Consider the following 23,343-nt stretch of genomic DNA (forward strand, 5'->3'; position numbering starts at 1 on the left):
TATATCTCTCTGCGTATGCCGTATATGTATGTACATACATATTTTACACATCGCACAGGTTTATACGTATATTTTAAATTCCCACGTTCCCCAAAAAATAAAATCTCCTCGATCGAATCAAGCACAATGTACATATGACAGGTAAGTATCTCTGCTGTAGGAAGATAAAATTCACCGCTTTGTGCAATCAGTGATTATATAACGTTTTAATCAATATTTTTTTTTGTTTTATATATTCCTTTTTTACGCAGGGTCCGAAAACCTGGTAAAAGACACGGAATGATATTGCCAAGGTTTCGTGAGATGGTTCAATGTTTAGGGAACAAATTGTTGAAATATTGTCAGGATTTTTACGGATGTAGGCAAGTTGATTGTGAAAGATATCATGCGCTTGAACAATTCAATGCTACGAATTTGTTTACAGCCGTAAGTGCAGTTTTTGAATATACATTTATGTATATTAGTTTACAAGTTAGGCTTCATAAAAATATCCAATGAAATATATCATCGTTATCATATTACGTATCCTAGTACGTGAAATTAAATTTTATAAGGTAGACTTTATGCACTATGGGTACGGAACGTACGGCTACATATATTTACACATAAATATACAATGCGGGAATCGAATCAATTGTAAAAAAGTTACGATTCAATTATCCATATCCACGAAGTGTCGCCTAGTTCTTCGTTCTGTTCCAACTGCAGCAAGTAAGATAACCGTATGGAATATTGCAATAATGAATACGATTATACGAATACATAACTTGTAATTACAGGTGAAGAAAGAAACGGTGGACAATCCGTGTATAATGATTACAATCACTCGACTGAAACACAAGCAAAGTATAAAATTATATAGCTGAGATCATCAAATGATTATTTGGTGGCATTAGCATACATCATATCAATATAAGTACATAAATATTCGTAAATCTTTGCCGTAGTAAAAAAAAAAAATCTGTCACGTTGAACAGCTTTTTTTCTTATTATACATTCGGCAATACGTTATATCTACCGATCTCTCCAGCTAGACCAATTTTAAGGAAAGAGTACTGGTTGTGAATCGAAATTCACCGAGTGATGATTGAAAACTTGTATTATTAAATTGACATAGAATGGCCGATAACTTATGTGTAATTTTACAGATAGACGGTCTTCCTTTTTTTTTATCACTGTCCCTCCATTATCGGGCTAACGGAGCTTTCGAAGATCCATGTTATTTACACACGATCACCCAATTGACTAGTCCAAAAGAAAACCAGAGAAGATGAAAGTAATTCACAGTGACAAAAGACAATGAAACAATTACTTTGGACTAGACTTTAGGCGTCTGTTATTCAATACGTCACACTGGTCATTCTTCTCCAGATTTTGTTAAGGTATGTATATCTTTCATCCGCCCCTTCAGTGTGGAAATTTTTTTTTAACATTCGCCATTTCTCACCGTACAGAATCGGTTTTTTTTGTACGCTCCGCGATGCGAATTATAAGGATCAGCAGCGCGTCCCCGTTTTTCAAAATACGTTTGCAACTCATTCCTGCAGTTTAGCGTCCCGCTCACCAGACGCTGCATTTGTGAGTCGGGTTCATCGGCGAGCCCGGTGAGCAGTTAAAGGCACGCGCAAAATCCTGGCTGTTAGAAAGTGGGCCCAAAACCCGCACCGGACCCGGCGAATGCACGCTGCTACGGATCTTTGTCAATGCGTCCTCCGGGCGCATCGAGCCGCACCAAATCTGGGCATAATTCAAAAAGAACAGCTGATCGTGCGTCAAATTCACACCTGGCAACAGCGGCTCCTCTCCGTGAATGGAAACCCACTTTTTGTAAGCCTGCAAAATGAATGTTCATTATTGTCAGAGAATGGATGCAGAATGGAGAGATTAGTTTCGACGGTTCGGAAAAATATTTTCGAGCGTAAAGAAGTCGAGAATATTATACGTTATACGTTCAAACTTTTTGAACAAATCTCATTTTATTACATCATCAGTGATTGACTGTATTTTTGTGGCTAATTCGATTGCTTCTGATGCTGCAAATGGATCGAGTTATTGGATTGATCAGAAAACATATGTCTTACGGTAAATATTAAATGGAACTTTTCAACACTCGATTATTTAAAAAAGTAATTTTTGAATTTCGACCGGTTCGTCCACCAAGTCGGCTCCACGTAATTCAAAAATAATTCCCTCATTTTTCAGCTTTCTATCCCAACTCTAGACCCGTACCCCTACCCTACGTTTTGGTTCACCATATTGGATCTGCCAGTTTAAATGTTCAATTTCTGAGTTGAGATTACTAATCACCGATCCAAAAAACTCCCCTTTACCAAATTTCATCTAAATCCGTTCGGTAGATTTCATCTGCCCCTAAAAGTGTTGATGATTATTTTTTAATCATGTGAAGCCGATTTAGACGGTGATCCGGTCGAAATTCAAAAATTACCTTTTTAAGGATCACCCTAAGTTACATGTAACGTATATCGCCAAAAATGGATGAATCGATGGCCATATACGGTACACCAAGGTGTTCAAAATCGACATGACTACCCTGCGAGAAATATTTACCCTAAAGGACTGCTTGAGACCACCGTTATCGGCGATGTTCTCGCCCTGAGTCATCCGGCCGTTTACGTAAAGGTCAATTTCCTGGAGTCTGTAGCGGGAATACTGGTCAACTATACACTGCGCGCGTTCGCGAAATGCCCTAATAGTGGCGTTGTTCCACCACTGCATCATGTTACCGTCCTTGTCGAACTGGCGCCCCTTGTCGTCGAAACCGTGGGTGATCTCGTGCCCGATGACGACACCGATACCGCCGTAATTTAGGGACTTGGGAAAGTGTTGCGAATAGAATAACGGCTGTAGTATACCCGCGGGAAATACTGTAACATCATACGCGTGCAAGTAAACACGCAATATTATTGATCATAATAATACCTCTGAGTGAATATATGTTATACACCTTTCATGTATCTACAAACCTATGTCGTTTTTGTTGGGGTTGTAGAAAGCGTTGACAACCGCCGGTTCGGTCGACCATTTGTCCTTGTCTACCGGCTGCCTCAACTTCTGTAGATTGTGGTACGCGTCGTACTTCAGAACCGCCAGTATGTTCTCAAGGAAACGATGGTCCGTGATGTTGAGCTGCAACGTTCGTAGAAGTATAATATAATCGGACTTGGACGATCAACGAACCGCACTTTGTACAACAAATTCTCACCATGACGTATTCCTTCGAAAGCTCAACCGAGTCCTTGAGGAACTCTGGATACCCGATACGCTCGTTCATCGAATCGGCCTTGCTCTTCGCCACGGCCCTCGTCTCGTCGTCCATCCAATGATTCTCAGCCAGAAGTTCGTTGAAGGCCTCTCTGATAGTGTGAATCATCTCCAGCGCGGTCTCCTGCAAAAGACGCGTGTTGTTTGCAAACTTTTACTATCCGAACTTCTATCCGACCATTCTCCATCCCACCTTGCTCTCGTGGTTGAAGTTGTCCCGGATGAATAGTGCGCCAACTGCCATACCCAGCTTCTTGTTTGTCCATTCAACGCACTGAGACCAGCGGTTCCGCTCGCTCAGGATTCCCAGGAGGATTTTACGAAACTCTACTCGCTTCTGTTGGTAGTCGTCGATCATGTGCGGCATTATCGACATGACCAGGCGCCAAAGGACATAGTTGTGGAGGGTCCTGAACGTAGGAAGTTACGCGTTAGAGAAAACAATTGTTAGACAAGGCTCTTGATCAACTGTTGATTCGACAACTGCAGACCTCTGGTCGGTGTTTTCAAGGATGCGGCCCATCTGGACGAAGTAGGGCATCGCGTACGTAACGACGGGCTCATCCTCCGTTATCGGAGCGGTCAGAAAGGCCGTTAGATAAACATGCCAGTTCAGCTGAGGGACTTCCTCTTGGAGCTGGCGGAGAGTCAGCTTTCGATAAATTGCGGAGGTATCGTGTCTGTCAGCTTCCGGAAGCGACGCCTGTGTGGACAGGAAATAACTTTACATATTATTCTTTTCTCTTCTCCTTGAAGGTTTCTTTACGAGCGAATCCCCATGCCGTTTCTTACGTTAGCAAGCTGCTTCTCGAGGACGATTACTTGGTCGAATTCTGCCGCCGCAGTCTCTGGATTCGCTCCGAGGAGGATTGCGACGTTCGTCATGTAACGGTGGTAGGCCTTCAGCTCAGCCTGGCTGCTGGCCTTCAAGTAATAGTCGCGGCTTGGAAGAGCCAGCTGCATCTGATCCAGCTGAAAGAATGCCTACACTGTCTACCCATTCCTGTGATATTTCATTCTAGACATGGGGACAACTCCAAGATGCACCTGCAGATCTCAGGGCTGAATAAATCCATTTGAAATATAAAGTTGAAAATATTTCTAAAGATTTCGTTCATCGGGAACATGCGACATAACGTTTTGGATTTCAGGTAAGCGATATTTAAAGTGAAACCATTTCAAATATTACCTAGGCCTGCAGGCACCTATCCAGAGACATTGATTCAGAGGTCAGAGTTCAGCCCAAAGTGCGACGGTCACTAGGTACTGCGGCTATTTTAATTCAAATTCATACCCAAATGATAATGCGTACAAGCAAATGTATCAAATCGCACAAGAATCGTGATTCCCATTAATATCGATAAAGTGGCCTCGGCGCAACCGTAATTATTCTAGGTATCAGAAGTTAAAAATTGAACGTTTATATGTGAACTGGAGGAGTCTGCGAAGGGCGGCCGATCAGCTGAAACCTTAGGTCATCGACTAAGGTCTTACTTTGGTGGCGCACCTGGAGGATGTTCGCGGAGGAGTTCTTGTCGTCGGGTCCGACCCACTGCTCCAGAATCACTCCCTCGTTGTACTCGCCACGAAGGCGGCCCAACAAGACCTCGACTGGATACGGCGGAGGGATCCAGGAGGCACCCTCGACTGCCGGCCACCCCCCGAGTCCCCGAAGGGTCGTCCTGAGCGGAGCATCACCGATCTCTCGTATTCGAGCTGGGGAAAGTCATATAAAAAATGTTTACCTCACGCATTAAGAGTATGCTACAATCAGTCTTTACCGACCGAGTCGAATATCACTTGTTTTCACTATCATCGAAGCCTACGAATCACTGATATCAAAATACCGCAGTCGACGCTATTCTACATGCGATGCCGAAGAAAATCGTTAAAAAAAACTTGTTTCCTACCACGATGTGTATTCATGCAATTAGTGGTTATTCGATTGCAGAAATATATTTCCCAGCATTAGTATTGTGTGAAAAAAACTTTGTTGCGATATTTTTATTCGGTATTGCATGTAGAATGGTGCTACTTAGAGCTTCTTTGCGTCAGTGATGCGTAAAGTGAAATTTTACTCAGTCAGTAAGGACTGACTGTACAGCATCTTCTTAAGGTATAATATTATATGAGAAATCGTTATAATTATCGATATATTTCACCCACGGATATCGACGCAGGACTTGTAGAACATTTTGGCCTTCAGGGTTGCGGCGTTGTCGTCTTCGTTCGGCGGCTCTTCGAGGACTCGTTTAAGGATGACCTGGAGTTGGTCAGCGAGCACTTCGAAGGTGCTTATCGAGCTGCGATCCTCGGGAATGACGTGAAGGCGATTCCAAGTGCCGCAGGCGTATTGGAAAAAGTCCACGCATGGCGCTGCGGTTTGATCCATCGCCGAGAGGAGGCTGGCGGCTGGGGAAAAACGAGGACGGTGCTTTGAGCTTCGGGGTGACAATTCATTTTGGCGGGTAATTTCTTAATTCAAACTCTCTCGCGTGGTTGCTCAATCTCGTTATTTAATAACAATTTACGAACGGTACGGGCGCTGCTCCCCGTAATTGCAACGGTGGAGGATGATATTAACGTCCTTGCGGATGGGCTCGGCTAATCTAATACGCCGTGCAGTAACGATGCGGCGAGTGGCAATAAGAGGCCCTGTTATTAAAGCTCGCGGAGATGCAATTATACGAGACGCGGCTCGCGATCTGTTCACAGAGATCTGTTCGAGATTCGCAATCTTCAATCCTCATCTTCTTAATCTAATCTGAGAACGATATCAGCCGCGACAGCCTTGAGCACCGAACCGAAAAATTCCTGAAATAAGACTTGGAGGTGAGGCCAATATCTCCCTCAAAGTCACGGATATATTTGTGTGGCCTCACGATTTATGATTCGAAATTTACGATCTACGCAGTATAATTATCAGTGGCTGTCGGACGGTATAGAAAATTTATTAACGGTAGGATAAGAACGACACGACAGCATTATAAACGGCATAAATACGTAGTGGATGATTTATATGATCAATCGTTTTTACTTTAATCACACTAAACTACGAGAGTGAGATTTTAAACTGATTATTATTTTAAAATGCTATTAGGTTTCTGTGGTTGAAAAATCCCCCCCACCCCCAAAATGTCTTAATACGCTTTAAGTATAATACTTATTTCTACTCAACGAGTTCATCGAGTTCTAAGCTTGAAACTCATATAACGTACAATGATAATAAGAAAATAAATTGCCTCTGTCGTACCTATGATGCTTGAATTTATGGATCGAGGGTATCAACTGTTGCTTACCTGTTCGCACGCACTCCTCGGTCATGCACACCTTGGGCACTGTGGATTAGAATGAATATTAATTTACACGCTGCATAAAAAGAGAACAGTGATATTTTACCGGCACCGCGGTGCACACGGATTACCTGAATTTTGATACATTCCCTTTAAAAGAGAAAAGAAGAAAAAAAAAAAAAATTAACAAAAACCAATGTATTGATTTTCTTTGCATGTTACATCAACTTGAAATTTTGTACCGCTATAATCAGGGGGAGAATTTACTGGAATTTACTCGCTTCGCGAAGCTCATCGTTACGACAATGGCTAATTGTATCATGTAAAAGCGACAGCGCGCTTGGAAACGACAGTTGTTACTCGTGGTTGGCATGTATGTATATTTCCGCAGGTAGAGGTACAGGTATAAGGTGTGTATATTTTCAGTTGTCCAACTCGTCACAAGTTTATCAAGGATAATTTATTCCGCTCCACCCTTACACCCCGCAGCCACCGCTGCCCGGAAAATTAAGTAATTATTTAATTAAGTGCCCACGCCAAAGCAGAGGGAAGTGCGAAACAGGGAAAATTCGCTAGTTAGGCGGAGTAAATATTCGGTAGAAAAATTAATTAACTCCACTTGATCTTCAAACTCTTATAACAAACTTCCGAGCTCCGATAAAATTAAAAGCCTACAATCCACTCTAAGCCCTTTCAACTAATTCAAAAGTTTTTACTTAACTCGGTAATACCGTAGTTAAACCTTATTAGCTTGTTCATTTTATGCCCCGCTAAATTCGATCGATATTTTTCGTCCGTGTAAAATATTAATTTCGACTTTTGCCTACTGTCAAGGACTCCATTTTGAAAGTGAGAGTATTTTTCTTTCTTTTTCTAGCTCCGGAAAGTCTTATACCACATTGAAAGGAAATCTATAGTTCTGTAATTCTGGGGAAATGGCGGGCGGGGGCTCGAAACTGTACAGAATCTAGCTACCGTTGCCGGTTGGCCGAGTGGACGTATAACTTTCTGCCGAGTTGGGAATGAGGAAAGTTAGCCGAGAGTTGTACATGTACTCGAGAAAACTTGATTCAAAGTTTCCACCGGCCTGACGGCTAGATAGAAAAGAGAACGAGATACCGAGGCATGTGCCTAACACTCTTTACCGCTAGGGGAAATGTAAATTCTACCAAGTTTCCTTTGTCTCTGTGGGAATATCGCGTCACGGCTGGGAAAAAACGCTCTGCTGTTTAGTTAAAAACTATCCAAGCTCGGTCCCTTTTCCTTCCGTCACTCTCCTTCGCTCCCTTCTCTACAACATCAAATCACGTCTAACATTGGGGAACTCGAGAAGAAATGGTACGGCTACAGAAGGCCGAAAAACAGGCAAAATAACTTCATTGGTTATAGGTAGTTACTAGAAAAATCTAGTTACATAAATTTTGACAGTAAACGCTTTGAATATTGTTCGAATTAGCAAACAGGCTTGATATAAGTAACTATCAAGTGTCATTGTAATAGTTGTCAATACCCATATTTTCTGGTTATCGTTAAGTTAAATCTGTACTTTTAGTTTTTCTATATTTTTTCATTGAAATAAGACCTCGACATCAATTTATTCAAAAATGTACCAAGAAATACCAATGATCAAAGAGAATAGTGCAACAAATACCAGATTGTCTGGTTACAGATGTAAATCCGGTTTTCATTTTTTACCCAGAACCATATTCTTCGTTCATAATAAAAAATGAAGATAGTTACGGACTGTGTAATAACCGAAACTAAATTTCTCTGTGCGTGCTCACGTAACGCTCACTCAGGGTAATAAGTATGGCCTTTTTCCAAATTGTGCGAAGCTCACCTATTTCCTGATCGCATTCACGCGACGTATTCAGACCGAGGAGCAGAAGAGTGAGCAAGCAACTTGCGACGAGAGTGAAGGCCAACACACCGAGCAGTCGCTGCCTGTTCAAGGACACATGACTTCTTCCTCTTGGAACTCCGCCGCCGCCAATCGAACCCTGAAGATTGCTTCCACCGTGATGAGTTATGCTGGCTGCTGCGACTCCTCGAGGGCCGATTGTCACCTGGATAAATTACGAGGTTAAAGGTTAGCAGCGTTAACGGAACGAGACATGAGAAAAATTTTCATTATTATACAATTTTAGAATTACTTTGGAGAAGTTGGCTTATCAAGTTATGACTATGTGTTGTTTACTGTGCTTGACTAAAAATTTCAGGCAATCCTAATGGTGCCAAGGTACGGACAATGTTTCCTAAACATGCAACGTTACAGTAACGTTACTAAGTTCAACCTCACTGGAAATTAAAAACGCTAGGGACAAAGGTCAAGGAACAAAATCGTTTCGTCTGACCGTGAACTGTAAGAAAAATTTTGGCGCGGACCTTCAAACGGCAGCTATATATAATTCGCTTATAAGACTATCTGCGATACTGAATTTCTGAATTCGCCAAGCCTACAAGTGTGGTTGGTTGCCCGATCATACCGAAATCACTTGGTCACTCGTAATTGCGATGCAAAGAAAATATATAATTGCTATTTAACGGTTCAAACTCAAGCCAATAGCGAAATCTGTGGTTAGAGATTGATTTTTGCTTTTGTATAACGTAGACCTCTGCAGCAAAATTGAGTGACGTCGTCGGACTTCTCGACGGTTCACCGAAAGAGAAATTTATAGTTTTGCTCATTATATCGTCCGTAACTATTTTCAGGTCATTACCATATTACTGAAAAATGCAGGATTGAGGACAAAATGAAAATAGGTTTTATCATTGTAACCAAAAAATTTAGTATGCGATACTATTCTTTTTCATTAATGTCACTCGAACTGTACTTTCTTGTAACTGTTGCATGACAATTTAATGGTTCAACAATAAATTGATGTCAAGGTCTTATTTGACTGAAAAGATTTAGTAAAATGGTAACGTCCAGATTTAGTTTTGCAATATCCGTAAAATTACACTAAACAGTTACTTGTAATATCAACGATATTTGAACTGATATAATTGAAACTATACCCATTTTAGTAGAAATTTTCTATCAACTTCAGGAAATAAAATTTATCCGCAATGATTCGGAATCCAATAATGTCGAACTGGTTAAGATATTATTTTCAAAAATAGATAAATGGGCAAAAAACAAAAACACAAGTTGTTGAAACAGTTCTAGGATCCAAAAATATGAATCAATTTCCTGGCCGAATTCCAAGAAAAAACAATTGTTTGCGCGTCTTTTTGTGTCTAAAAAAGCTCCCTGTCCTACATGCGTAAAACCCTCGATACTACGCCGAGTCGACACTCTTAATTACGTGTTGTAACAGCTCTTCGGTCACGTGGATATTTTAGAGACGATTAGTCATAATCCCACCTGAAGCGGTACACCGGAAGCCGGTCCCTGGTGTCCGACGGAAGCTGGAAGGAGCTCGCTGTCCTCGGGGACGACGTTGGTCCTGAGGTAGCCGTTGTTGCCGTCAGTCTTCATGTCGGCTCGCCGCGGCACGATTCTCGGAAGGCGCACTTCTGAACTAGGCGGGAAAGCGAGACTTTGGTCCGCGGATCCACGGGGCCGGTGGGGACGCAACGCCGTCGCAGCGCCCTCGGGTTTTCCCTACCACCTCGCCCTCGCCCTCTCACCCTCTCACCCTCTCACCCTCTCGCCCTCGCCCCGCCGATTCCGCGTTTCAGCTCCGAACCGCCGCCGCTGTACGCTTCGCTGGACCAGTTTATCTACGAGGGGCTAGTTGAGCGCGCTGCGTGCAACGGAGCGTTAGCACATCGCCTCTGATCACTCGGAAGCCCAGCTCTCCCGACTCTCGGCTGTCTCCGAAAATAACGAGGAGAACTCACAAAGAAGCCGAAACGAAAACTACGCAGAAATTATAGAGGGAAAACGACTACTATTACCCACGGATAAATGCTTCGAGATAACGGTCACCTTAAAAAACCGCGTTCGCCAAAACCTGATTGGTCAATTCGAACAACGATACACAGAATCCGTCGAGTCACGTATCCGTTGAAAACACCGAGCCAACAAAAGAAATTTTCAAATTTCCCGCCAATTACCACAGAGTACAGAATCACTGGTCGGTATGTAGATTGGGACCTCGCTGTAAATTTCTTTCTCAGTCAATGGCTCACGTGTTGCAGTATCACGATCACCTTCCGCTGCATGAGTGCGAGAAACTTCCGTCCTTTGCAAAGATGCGGTAAAACCGCACGGTTTAAATTCGGTATAAAAGCTTCGCGGAATAGCCGGCATTTCAGTAATCGTCCCGCAAACTCCATACGTGGCCTTGAAAATCCGTTGGTTACGTGTTGCACCCGGCGGGGATCGGAGGTGGGGGCGACGGCGAGGGTTGGGGTGGGGGCGGGGGTGCGCAAAAGAAGTCGGAAGCCAAGGGACCGCCGGCTCAGCGCTCATGGAGGATCGGTCCCATCTTCGGGGGGGCGAAGGGCGGCCCCCCCGTTGCGTAGGCCTCGATTTCTGGGTGAGGAGCCGGGGTATTCGGCGCGAGGGTTGAAGCAATGACGACGCGTAGAGCGGAGCCGCTAGCGACGGTCTCGGGGGGATTTCATGGACGTCAGGTGATCCCCGGTCCTCCTCGAGTCGATCCGCGGCTTCCTGGTTGCTGCACCTGCAGGTGCAGACGTCGAGGCGCGAGGCGATCGACGGCGATATACCGACGGCGGCGGGCGTCGGGACGGACTGATTCGAGACGACGAGACGCCGCGAAACGGTTTGTCGTAGCGGACGGCTTGTTGCGCGTTCGACGTTCCGTGTCACGCGTGCCTCGCCTTGCCTCTCCGCGCCGCGCCGCGCCTTGCCGCACCTTCACGGTACGGCGCGATCCAGCCCCGAGGCTATTCGTCGGCCCCAGTAATCCAGTATCCTGCATCTAGGCTGACACTCCGCAGGTCGATAACACGCCTGCGCTCTGCCGGGACCCCCCGAGGATCGTCACCGACGAGTCTATCTATCACAGGCTGCGATGCAGATCGACGCACCTCGCCCTATCACTCACGACCAAATCCTCGAAAGGGGTTGATGCGTTGGGAATTTTTTAATGCTTCCAGTTCGACCCGAGGAATTAAAGCCCACTGCGTCTCTCACAATAGGGGTTGTACTACAGGCCTGCAGGGTGATGTCTGAAATTGTTTTAATTTCAAATACCCCCACGTAACTTGACATAGATTTGAACATGCATCCTCTACGGTTCATTTGAAAAGGTAAAATCTGCGCTTCGAACTGTTTGTCAAATTTCTCTGTTGGAATGGGTACCCTCATTTTTCCTAAATTCCGTGGCTAATATTGCAGAATGATTCTCTTTGATTGTAATAAATTATGTTGAAATTGTCAGGTCTTCAATTAATTTTTAACTTACCGAGGAAAATGTTTTTACCGATCCATTAATCCTTTTACTCGGGTGAGCAGTGATTTGATGAGTGTCGTGATTGACTGGGTATTGCGCGTGAAGACCGAGCATGGCTACACCTGTATAAGCCTCTCTTTCAAGAGAAATAACAGCATTTTGAAAGATATTTTGCAAATGAACAGCACGTGATTGCAGTGCTAGTAATATCTTCTAGATATCTGCTAGTAACAAGAATTGTCCAAACTGCAGTTTGATGTGGTTAAAACACTGTTCTTGAAATGCAATACTTGTTTACAATCGTCTGCACCAGTTGCACTACTATTTTTTATAATGTAGCCTAACAGCCCTTGTGAAAATGATTTCTAGAAATTTCTGAGAATTTTTAAGGAAATTCGGACCGAGCAAGTTTTTCGTTCAAAATTGTAAAGATGCATAGTTGTTCGTAAATAAATGTGAATTTTCATAAAAATTCATTGTATTATCGAAAAAAATTTACAATATTCTTTAATTTTGTACAGGAAATTATAAATATCTAATATTTTCTATAAAAAAATATATTTACAATTTTGTACGAAAAATTACAAAAATGACCGAAGTTGTAGAAATTTTCACTTATATATATAATATTTAATACAAATATTAATAAATTGCTCACTTTATTAGGCATATTACAACAGTGTACTCATGTCTATATTCTAAACCGCAAAATCATATTATTTTGGAGATGGTAAAAACTTGTGAGTGGAATCACGATATAAAACTTTTTCTCGCAATCAGTCAAAGACGCAGTAGTCTTGACCAATTGTACTTATTAGTTTAAAAATACACGAAGGTTAGTCCATATGTCTTGATTATTTTACATGGAAACGATACCTCAGTAAATACTTTTAAAAAAATGTCACGCAATATTAGGTAAAGGAAAAAATTGGAGCAACTAGTAGAATGAGGTACTGCGCGGTTTATATTCTGTACCACTTTTGCGTGTTTTTCGACTTTTAGGCCATCAATCGGTAAACAATATCTTTGGATCAATTTCAAATGAAAGAATTTTGAAATCCTAGGAGTTGGTATACTCTGACCAATCGCATCCGAAATTTTTTTAAGTATTATCGTTATGTGAGACTACTTTTTCCATCTTACATATATGATTTATTTCCAAATTTTCATTAAATTTTTTTCAGATTTATTCAGCGACAATCTTTAAAACTGGAATTGACTCCGAGTGATTGAAAAATAACACATAATAGTATCTGGTTTTGATAAGCCTGCACTTTTCTCAATGTTTAGAAAGATATGATATAGTCTTGTCGACCAGAAATTGAACTGGTGACATAGAGCGGCGTCAACTTTGTGTAGTTCTGAATATCAAGTAACAGAACAGTTGTATGTCCGTTTAATTGAATCGATAAACGTGTATTGGTGAGTGGTGTAAATGAACTCCACGAAGTAATATTAACTTCGTGATGAATTCATACAAAACTACTGTCGTCGGCTGAATGCATCGCTCATATTGAGCTGTCGTATATCGATTATTAAAAAACAATTGCTCTCTCATATTGCAAAAGAAGAATATTGAGTCTGTCAAATCTTTTGTGAGCTATTTTCTGACAAAATACGAGTAGGTCAATCATGAATATCTGGAATAGTAAATACGTAGGAATCAACTATTATTCCTTGACCTTCTTTCTCAGAATCTAGATGACCTCCAATTATACTCGCTCCTGTGATCCATTCTGTTTATGTGCATACAGCAGTGACGTCGAGCATATTTCAAGTCTCAGATCTCAGTTCTTTGGAACGTGTAAAATATTATGGTCTCTATATTATAGTTACTCAAACACTTCTTAAATCAATCTGATAGAATTCAAGTTCGCGTTACGATGTATACCTAAAAAAAAACTCATAGGAATGGTTAATTCGTATTTACACGAGATTTCAAAAAGAATTCTATTTCGGTTACAAAACGAATTCTCCTTTTCAAACCGATTTCATTCGAATCTCGATATAGGTATGAAGAATTTCGAATTGTCCAGTCATTTCTGTTTACCATCACGCAGGTATGAGGGAACGCATAACTAGAAATCCAATAATTTGTAATTCAAGTATCTATAATTATCTCTCAAAAAGTGATCCTTCCACTTACATTCTAATACCGTAGTCGATATCTATTTGAAAAGAAAGTAACGACGACAACGCTACAAAATCGTAGCGGTAACTTACGTAACTACCGATGCATCACAAATCGTAGTTACAAAAAACGCCGCAAAGTGGCACTACTAATCGAACTATGAGGTGGCGCTAACTTGGCGATGGTTTGACAACCTGCTTCAATGTTAGGTTAGTCTGACTTCGCTGCTCCTCGGAGCAGAGAGTCCATCTGTGACAACTGTGCGTGAAGGTAATCTAGCCCATTGACGCATGTATACACGTATGTGTGTGTGTACGTACGTACTACACTGTATCACACGATACTATAGCGATAGTCACATGTCCGGTTGACCCTAACGCACATTTGAATCAATGGAGTGATAAAAAAGTTTCCTTTGTGTGCTGATAACGGCCGGTCATTCGACTACATGTATAATAAAGTCCGCGTGCGTGTGTCGTCGAGAGGTTGGATGTGAAATAGTTGGGGTTGAGACGTCGGTGCCAGTTACGCGTAGCTGCGTGCTTCTTGTGTAGAGCTAGAAACGATAAATGGCAACGGCATCGTGGGTGCTCGGTGGCTCTCGGAGTGATCAAAGAGCCGAGTGCAAGCAGCGCTCGGTTTTGTCGCGTTTTGGCCGTTCATGCTGCACTTGAGGAGACGAACTTCGTCTGCGGGAAAATCGGTGCGGTGAAAGTAGCTCGAACGGTTGCTACGTTATACGCTACGCTCGTAACTCATAGACGCGCCACACATTACACGTAAAAACAACTTCCTCCGCGTCGATGGCGAAATTCGCTAATCGCAAGATTGTGCGCTAATTATGGACCTCTCGGTATCTGGATCGACGCTCCGAGGATGAACAACCTGTCGTTGTTCGACACCCCGGAATACCGTTGCCAATTTTATTACCCTCGAGGAAACGCAGGGCCGCCAAAAAGTCCCTACCCTGGCTGCTGCTAGCATGCCTCTTGACACTCGACCTCCGCACGCGCGACTCTACACCTCACGAATTCATTGCTATAGGTGAGTGGGTATCGTATGACCGCTGATCGTTATGCATTACTTGTTACATGTCTTGCGATTAAAGAGAGGTGTTGCCTCTTCATCGAGCTGTTTACACGCAAACGTCACTCTTGTCGTTCAACTATTGCGACGGCGTTGTGCAGTCGTAAACATTCCCTCGTATGTACGCAATCGCATGCATAGGTATATGTCGCGTGGTTGTGCGTTATACATGCTTTAACGTCTTAATTATACAATACGTTTTTTCATGTTATACTTTTCCATCCCCGCACATTCCTCGGCTTCATTCGAAATTAGTCAGATTTCTCCGTATTATTATTACATGGACTTTTCCATCTTTTTTGCTACAGATTGAACGGACTTTCCGTATGATTCGATGAAAAATTTGTCCCGCGGTAAGTGGTTTAGCCAACCACGCACACTCATTGTCTCAACGTACGTGTGAATTTAAAGTTAGATTGAACATTGTGACATGTCGTTGACATGCCTTGTGAAATACACGTAAATATTGTTCGAATACCTACTATTACAAGACAAGGTCAGCATTTCGTATTCGGTTTTTCGCGAGTGCTCTTTCAAATTGAAATAATACCGTGAGAAATCTCGTCAAAGAAACAGAACTTTTGATTGCGAAACAGAGCTATTCCATCTTCTTTTGTTCAAAAGCCTTTGCTAACTAACCATTTAACCACTAGTTTCTCATTTTCCTGAACAGGATTGATATTTTATCATCTGCGGTAAGGGGCGGAGAACATTTAGTCACCGATATTCGGCGAATTTTAAAATCAAATCAACATGGCTACCGTTACTCGCGTGCAAACAAATTTCAACTGTATGCAACTCCGTTGCCTTTCCTCCACAGTTACCCAGCGCTATCTCACGCCCTAGAAAATAACGGCAAGAATAGTTTAGCTGTGATTTCACCTTTGCACAAAAGCTGAAACATTTAGAATTCAGCTTGTAAAATCTACTCGCACGTGTGTGTCACTTGGTCGATAATGCAGTTTGTAAAACAACTAGACCTTTAATCTTTATTGCTGCGCTACAATAAGGAAAAATTCAACTACACAAAATCGTACATGTCTAAACGCACAATTCTGTAATATAATTTCGTTATGCTCTAGATGCGTTACCTAAATATAAACAATGGCTGACGAAGAAGGAACTGAGTGGCTCCACGAACTGTTGCACGACGTTCAGCTGACGCAATTTTTCACTCGGATCAGAGACGATCTTCAGGTGACTCGACTGCACCACTTTGACTATGTGCAGCCGGAAGATCTGGAGAAAATTGGATTGGGTAAGCCAGGGATAAGACGGTTAATGGACGCAGTGAAGAAGCGTCGAGCAAATCAATGGAAGAAAAGCTTGATAACGAAGATAAAAAGCACAAAAAGTAGTAAACGAACATCACAGACGCTGGACAGTCCCGCAACGTTAACTTGCCTCATTCAAGAGAAGGACGTTACTCTTTCTATAAAATTAGGCGACGGAAGTTTCGGTGTCGTCAGACGAGGAGAATGGACCTCTCCCAACGGCAGAACTCTTCCTGTCGCAGTCAAGGTTCTCAAAGCTGATGCACTCACCCAACCCAGTGTTTTTGAGGACTTTGTCTCTGAGGTTCAAGCCATGCATACTCTGGATCATCACAATTTGATCAGGTATAGTTTGCAGCATGTTTAAGAGATAATTGATTTTCTCAGTCATATAACTCTCGCGAATATTCTGAAGACCCACGGAGTTATGGAATTTGTTTGAGAATATTATCATGGGTAAAGCTGCAGCAAGTTGCTTGAAAGGAGATGTTTTGTTAAGACTGAATAGAACAGAATATAATATCATGAACATGTCCTTATCTTCTTCTACTTCCTCTTCTTCAGATTGTATGGAGTTGTTTTATCCCAGCCAATGATGATGGTGACGGAGCTGGCAGCGCTCGGAGCCCTTTTGGACTATCTGCGCAAGCAGTGTGGCCATATGTCTGTCCTCACTCTTTGCAACTACGCGTTGCAGGTGGCAACAGGAATGGCCTATTTGGAGACTAAGCGATTCCTCCACCGTGATCTGGCCTGCCGAAATGTGCTCTTGAGCTCCGTTGACAAAGTTAAAATCGGCGATTTTGGCCTTATGAGAGCTCTGCCTCAGCAGGAGGATTGTTACGTCATGACGGAGCATAAAAAGGTCCCATTTCCATGGTGTGCGCCAGAGTCTCTGAAGGCGAGACAATTCAGTCATGCGTCGGATGTCTGGATGTTTGGCGTTACTTTGTGGGAGATGCTGACTTTCGGCGAGGAACCATGGATTGGATTAAACGGTTCGGAAATCCTTAGGAAGATCGACAGGGAAGGAGAAAGGTTGCACGAACCGGATGCTTGTCCGCCTCCCATGTTCCAGCTAATGCTACGCTGCTGGGCCAGAGATCCCGCGGAGAGACCGACTTTCTCCACTCTGAAAGAGGCCCTGACCGGAATGGTACCTTCGGTCATGAAAGCCCTGAGCCGTTTTGAGGACACCGAGAAAATGACCATCGAACAAGGCGATCAGATTGTCATAATCGACGGAAGGCCAGAGAATTATTGGTGGAAAGGACAGAACCAACGCACCTTCCAAGTCGCTCTCTTCCCACGCTGCCTCGTCGATCCGATGAGACGGAAACAAGCCGAAGACATCAGCAAACCGCTTGAAAATTCGTTCATTCATACCGGCCACGGTGCGCCGTTTGGAAAATCGTGGGGCAGGTAAGAGATTTGATAATATTTTGATGTGTTCATTCAGTGAGTAATCTGGTCACTGAGATTGTTCGTTATGGAAATAATGTGAAAAACAATGAGAAAACAAACATTCTTTTTCCGTTTTCCACCCTAGTCCCGTCTTCATCGACGACGTCTACTTGAGGAATCCTATGGAGCCACCTGACATTCTAGATGTAACGGGTGTTGAGAGTCAGACAAAAAAAAGATTTCAGTACGGAACACCGAGATCTAGAAAACAATTCAACTATACCAAACTGCAAAATGACTTGAGATCCAGTCCAGCGAAAAATAGCGGCATGGTTGTTACCGGTGTTAATCAAGAGGCACGACTGATCGATCTGACACCGGAAGAACTGGCCAATGCGAGCGGCACAGTACAGCCTGATACAACGTGTAGAAGAGTTGTCAATATACTAGATGAACCTATAATCGATGCAACGGCTCAGCAATCGCAAGAATACTGGCAAAGCGATGACCCCAGAACTTATGCTAATTTTCCTGGCGGTGTAGAGGCCACTCAACCTGATCCGTTTGACACGTCACTTGTGTTCATGAATCCACCACACTCTCGATACTACAGCCACGTTACTCCGGATTTGGCAAATCATTCCGTAGTAAAAACACAGCAAACCTACGGGAATGTTCAGAATGACGAGGACACTGCCGGAGCAAGCCAATTCAAAAACGAAGCGAAATCCGCTGGCATGGGAATAGAACAATATTCCTTGAGTTTGAACAAGGACATCAGAAGCGGAAATACCAATTTAAATGTGAACGTAGACTCGGCCGAGAACGGCGATGGCGCCAACGGTGATTATTACAGCGAAATCGATAAGCTCAGTCCCACGCCATCAAGTCTCTCCAGCTGGCCCGAGGATCTACGAGGCGGCACGAGTCAAACCTACGCAAATGTGGCCGAACGTAGTCTCAGCGTCGCTGTTCCACCTCCCCCAACACCACCGTCTCTCGGTCCTTATGAAGCTCCGCCGAAGCCAAAATCGAATCACGATCTTGCCCAGAGTTTGAACGAGTTAAGCATAGATGCGAGAGGTCAATCATCTCCGAAAAAATTGGACCCGGCGTTTTTAGTTGAGCTTGAAAAACACCTGGGCGAAAAAGAGGCCTGCAAAAATACTAATTCTAGTCACGCGGTTAACACGTCCATCGCGCAATACGCTTCTCTGAACAAACTCAGGGAAGAGAATTCCGCTATTCCTCTTCTCCAGCCCCCACCGGCGTCCGCGAAACCGAGGTCTCCCCAAAGCGAGCAGCGCATTGCCGCGGCCAACTTGCCTACCAAAGTTCAAAATTCGTGGCAACTAAAGAGCACCAATGTTCAGAGGCCTAGGAGCCAACTGGGTCATCATTCCCAGATGGTCGAGGCAACAACGGACGCTATTGTTGGACAGATTTGGCACCAGACTCATTCCCAGCAATTTCAACAGACAAATTTTACCCAGTCTCAGTCACAATTGGCGCAAGGCACTTCGCAGGCTGGTTCGAATCTGCTTCAGGTGGTTCCGGTGGCCGGCGGATTCAGTCACGGGCGAATGAGTAACCTCGAAAACGCGCATTCTGTCCAACCGACTCATTCAAACTCCAATCAAAGCAATCCGCAACAGCAGAATCTGCTCACTTCCAATCATCACAACTACTTCCAGCAGCAAAACGTTAACTTGCAACTGTCCAGTCAGAATGCCGAACAGCACAACGTTAGCCAAGCACAGAATGACCTACATTCCAATATGCAGAGCGCCGCGATCAGGTCCTCAACTTTGCCACGGCCGGCGGCAACGGCTTCGGGAGCCATACTATCCGAACAGGTCTACGCCGAGCTGAAACAAACTGTCCCCAATCTCGATCAGCTCTCACAGAGCGAGTTCAACACTCTGTACAACAAAACGGTACAGCAGAACATATTGAGGAATTATCACAACAGCAACCAGACGTCGTCGAGCGGTACCAACGGCCAAGCGACGAGCTCAAATCACGACAGTGCACATGTTCAAGGACACGCCGCTGCTGGTGGTTCTGCACAGCCTGGTTATCGCTATAACCAGACGCTGCCGCGGGCTTATCCCGCCCAGGATCATCCCTGCGATTTTAGTCTCAGTTTGAAACAGCCTATCAGCTACAATCCGCCACCAGCTTACTCCGCCACAACGTGGAACAGCCCTATGAAACCGCTGCAGAACGGATACCCGCAGTATTCGCCAGGCAGGCACAACTCGAATGTGGTCGGCAATCAGACCGGAAGTCCGAATCTCATGCAGTTTACACCGACGAGAATCTCTCAGGCGGGGCCGACGATGCCCTCGCAGCAACTGTCGACGGCGCGAACTTTGCTGCCTCAGCTAAACGAGACTGTCATCAATACTCAGCTCGCACCTTCCGTTTCGGCTTATCCATCAGGAATCAGCCCACCGCTAACAGGCGCTTCCCAACAGCTCGTCATGTCCTTGAACGACGAATTTAGGGCCAGTAAAATCATGAAAGTACAAAAGGAAACTGGGGACGTCGCCCAGACGGAAGTTCTCGCCGCTTTACAAGCCACCGGATGGGACACGAATCAAGCTGCTAAACAAATCATCAAAGATCGACAAGCCAAGATCGAATCTCTTGTTAGGTACGTACAATATATTTAGTTGCTAATAGGAATAATTATACAGATAAACTACTTAAAAATTGAATCCTTTTCAACTTCACCCACTAGGTAACAATTTTTCTGTTTTCAGACTGGGTCTAGCTGACAGACCGCAGTGCGAAGGAGCATTAAAACAGACTGAGTACGATGTGGAATTGGCAGCATCTCTTCTTTTGGACCGTGTTAGATGAAACTGAATTATCAAACAGCCAAGATGCATCTCGAAAGCACGGAAATACCTTGTCAATTGCTGTTTTACTTTGTTTTTGTTTAGTTTCTCTTTGTCTTGTGTTTCCTTAACTCCGTAGACAATAGGATCGACAATTGTACCAGTACCTATCGGAATTGTCGCGAAAAATCCTCTATCGTGACACATACCAAATGACATGGAGATACAGTTACATTAGAGAGAACTCCAGTAAAATAAGTAGAAAAAATTCGAGTAAATAGCCAAGTTTTAACTTGTAAGTAATCTAGGTCATAAAATTACATTTATTAAGGGGTACTCACGGAATCGTAAACACGCATCTTAGTGCTCTAACAGATTAACGTTTTCAAACTTCCTATCTTACTGAAATAAAAGGGTGTATTCGCAGTTTGAAAATGGATACTCTGCAGAAAATGTGTCTTCGAAGTTATAATAGATTAATTACAAACAGTGAAGTTCGGAGCAGAAAGATTTTTTTTTAATAATTAGAGACTACGATTTCCAATATCTTGACTTGACTACAATCAAGCTTCAAATGATTGAATTTTTTTTTTTTTTATGATACTCCCATAAAGAAATCCCGGTAAAAACCTTGGTTATTCGAAGATATACTTTCAAAGTGTACCAGTTTCAAATCGCTGTTTCAGTGGTGAGTCAAGAGATAAAAAGAGAAACTCATCCCTGCAATTGTACCAGGACTGAGATTTTACCTGCGTGTACCCAGAAAAAAACTTTATTTCGATAATTCACTATTACATATATCTTCGATATATTCAAAGACCATATTTCATTATTTATGTATTCTATTCTTACTACCCAAGCATAAATTTTTTCACTCGTAAATACTCTCACTCGTCATCCAAATGTCGATCAAACGCATATATATATATATATATACACACACACATATATTCCCGTTTTTTAATCCCTCTCTCTGATTGCTATTGAGAATGTATTATATCCATTATTTGTAGGTCACATTGATGTATCTGTAAGAATGCGCAGCAGACACGCTGAAATCTACATTATTGTGACTCGGAAAATGTGTGAATATGAAAACCATAGTGGATTTATTTTAGTGACTTTATACAGGAGCATCGTGTGAAATGGTTCAGTCTAGTTTAAATATTTAGCTTAGTCTAGTTTAGTTTAGTAACGAGCGTGACGAACACAGCACTCAAAATTCTTACTGTGATAAGTATTATTATACATACTACTATTACTATGTTACTACCATTGTGCAGTATAAGTATACTATTGGTCGATGATAACTAAATCTTATAATTATATGTATTTCGCAAAATGATTTGATCTACGTAATTTATAGTCGGTGAGGCGAACCAATACTTTTGCTTTGCTTTAATACTAAATGTGCGGAATGATAGATCTACCATCGAATACTCTGTCGTAGAATTTAGTATTACTCAAAGCCTAAATGATTACTTACGATCATTTGTAATAACCATGAATTTAATGTTACAAGCAAGGCTTATGGTGAGTTTGCGCAATTTTTTCAGTTCGTCAAAAAATTCATTTTCTCGTGTTGAAAATTACGTGACTGGCTACTCATTCTGTCTGACACTTTTTTTTGCTTATCGTCAGGTCGTTAGTCTGATTAAAAAAATCTAAGCCAAATATACGTGAAAAGCTGACATTAAACGAAAATTTCTTTTAATAACAAACATTCAAATTTACTCATCTGCTCAACTACCGGAAAAAAGACAGGTGCAAGAAATGAAACCTTTTCAACTTTCACATGACGCTTTTAGTCTTATCATCAGTAGATACGTGTATTGAAACTGAATAGGAAATAGAGGTAAGATTTTATTTGGCATGACGGGCTCGTGTCCGCGTTAATTTTCACTTTCTTCGTACATCATAAAACACTGTTTTAACACAGCAGAATCCGGAAACAGATTATTTTTCAAAGTTTTTTGCTAAGGGAAACAGAAGTTAATTGCATGTTAATATTCACTTAAGACATATTATGTATTATTATTTGATCAATTAATATCCACGACCGAATATCTAAACTTGGAATAAATATTCTGGGTTTTAGGTTTTTGTTCTTTTTCTTCTTCAAAATCACCAACGCATATACACCAGCGAAATTGTAAATGTATATTTAGCGCGAACGTAAATATTGCATAATCTTATCCCATTTGTACATGTCATTTTCTTTGTATGATCCTTCCTAATAGTTGAATTATTCTTCACCCTCGTAATTATACTTATCATTTTTCCCATAGAACAGCCAAATTTAAATACAACAAAGTCGAACGTCCACATGACATACAGTGAATTATTTAGTTATTACATAATACGTATATTAAAGTATATGCATAATAGGTATATCTAAGACTGCTGCGGAATTATAGAAATCAAGAAATTGGTTTATACCTGTAATACGCGAGACGCTGTAAAGATATTTGAAAATCAGTCGAAAGAAAAAAAACAATACTGTACATCGCATTATTATATTCCCATTAAAAAATTATTTGTTCTTAATTTCCCGTATCTCTTTGTTCCTATAATATTATTATATTTTCTTAATTTTAAATCGATGCGTATTCGTAGGCGCAGTAGTTTGTCAGTACGACTTTGCACGAGTGGCAAACG

At 42.4% G+C, this 23,343-nt stretch overlaps 2 protein-coding genes across 4 annotated transcripts in view; one reads left to right on the plus strand and one right to left on the minus strand.

The window, feature by feature from the left end:
- The window catches only part of LOC124219630 (neprilysin-1), a 13,358-nt gene extending 1,948 nt beyond the window's left edge, over window positions 1–11,410 (minus strand). The window contains exons 1-12 of the mRNA XM_046627477.2: window positions 9,943–11,410; window positions 8,416–8,641; window positions 6,582–6,620; window positions 5,449–5,694; window positions 4,790–4,998; window positions 4,075–4,254; window positions 3,774–3,985; window positions 3,476–3,692; window positions 3,224–3,406; window positions 2,985–3,147; window positions 2,569–2,885; window positions 1–1,833 (exon numbers count right to left, since the gene is read on the minus strand). The exon at window positions 1–1,833 is cut by the window's left edge and continues 1,948 nt beyond it. Coding sequence (XP_046483433.1) covers window positions 1,561–1,833; window positions 2,569–2,885; window positions 2,985–3,147; window positions 3,224–3,406; window positions 3,476–3,692; window positions 3,774–3,985; window positions 4,075–4,254; window positions 4,790–4,998; window positions 5,449–5,694; window positions 6,582–6,620; window positions 8,416–8,641; window positions 9,943–10,056 — 2,379 coding nt within the window. The 5' untranslated portion in view covers window positions 10,057–11,410 and the 3' untranslated portion in view covers window positions 1–1,560. The remainder of the gene's footprint in view (window positions 1,834–2,568; window positions 2,886–2,984; window positions 3,148–3,223; window positions 3,407–3,475; window positions 3,693–3,773; window positions 3,986–4,074; window positions 4,255–4,789; window positions 4,999–5,448; window positions 5,695–6,581; window positions 6,621–8,415; window positions 8,642–9,942) is intronic.
- Ack (activated Cdc42 kinase) lies at window positions 5,664–23,232 on the plus strand. 3 transcript variants are annotated; one of them, XM_046627476.2, is made up of 5 exons: window positions 5,664–5,750; window positions 16,244–16,780; window positions 17,000–17,857; window positions 17,985–20,498; window positions 20,608–23,232. In XM_046627476.2, exons 2-5 carry the CDS (start codon window positions 16,266–16,268, stop codon window positions 20,705–20,707), a joined length of 3,987 nt encoding a protein of 1,328 aa, XP_046483432.1. In that variant the 5' UTR covers window positions 5,664–5,750; window positions 16,244–16,265; the 3' UTR covers window positions 20,708–23,232. The 3 variants fall into 3 exon arrangements, with proteins under 3 accessions (XP_046483432.1, XP_046483431.1, XP_068992851.1); XM_046627475.1 differs by lacking the exon at window positions 5,664–5,750 and adding an exon at window positions 14,286–15,119; XM_069136750.1 differs by lacking the exon at window positions 5,664–5,750 and adding an exon at window positions 15,284–15,302.
- The last annotated feature ends 111 nt before the right edge of the window (window positions 23,233–23,343 follow it).

Source organism: Neodiprion pinetum, chromosome 5, assembly GCF_021155775.2.
Source record: "Neodiprion pinetum isolate iyNeoPine1 chromosome 5, iyNeoPine1.2, whole genome shotgun sequence".
Taxonomy (NCBI): domain Eukaryota; kingdom Metazoa; phylum Arthropoda; class Insecta; order Hymenoptera; family Diprionidae; genus Neodiprion; species Neodiprion pinetum.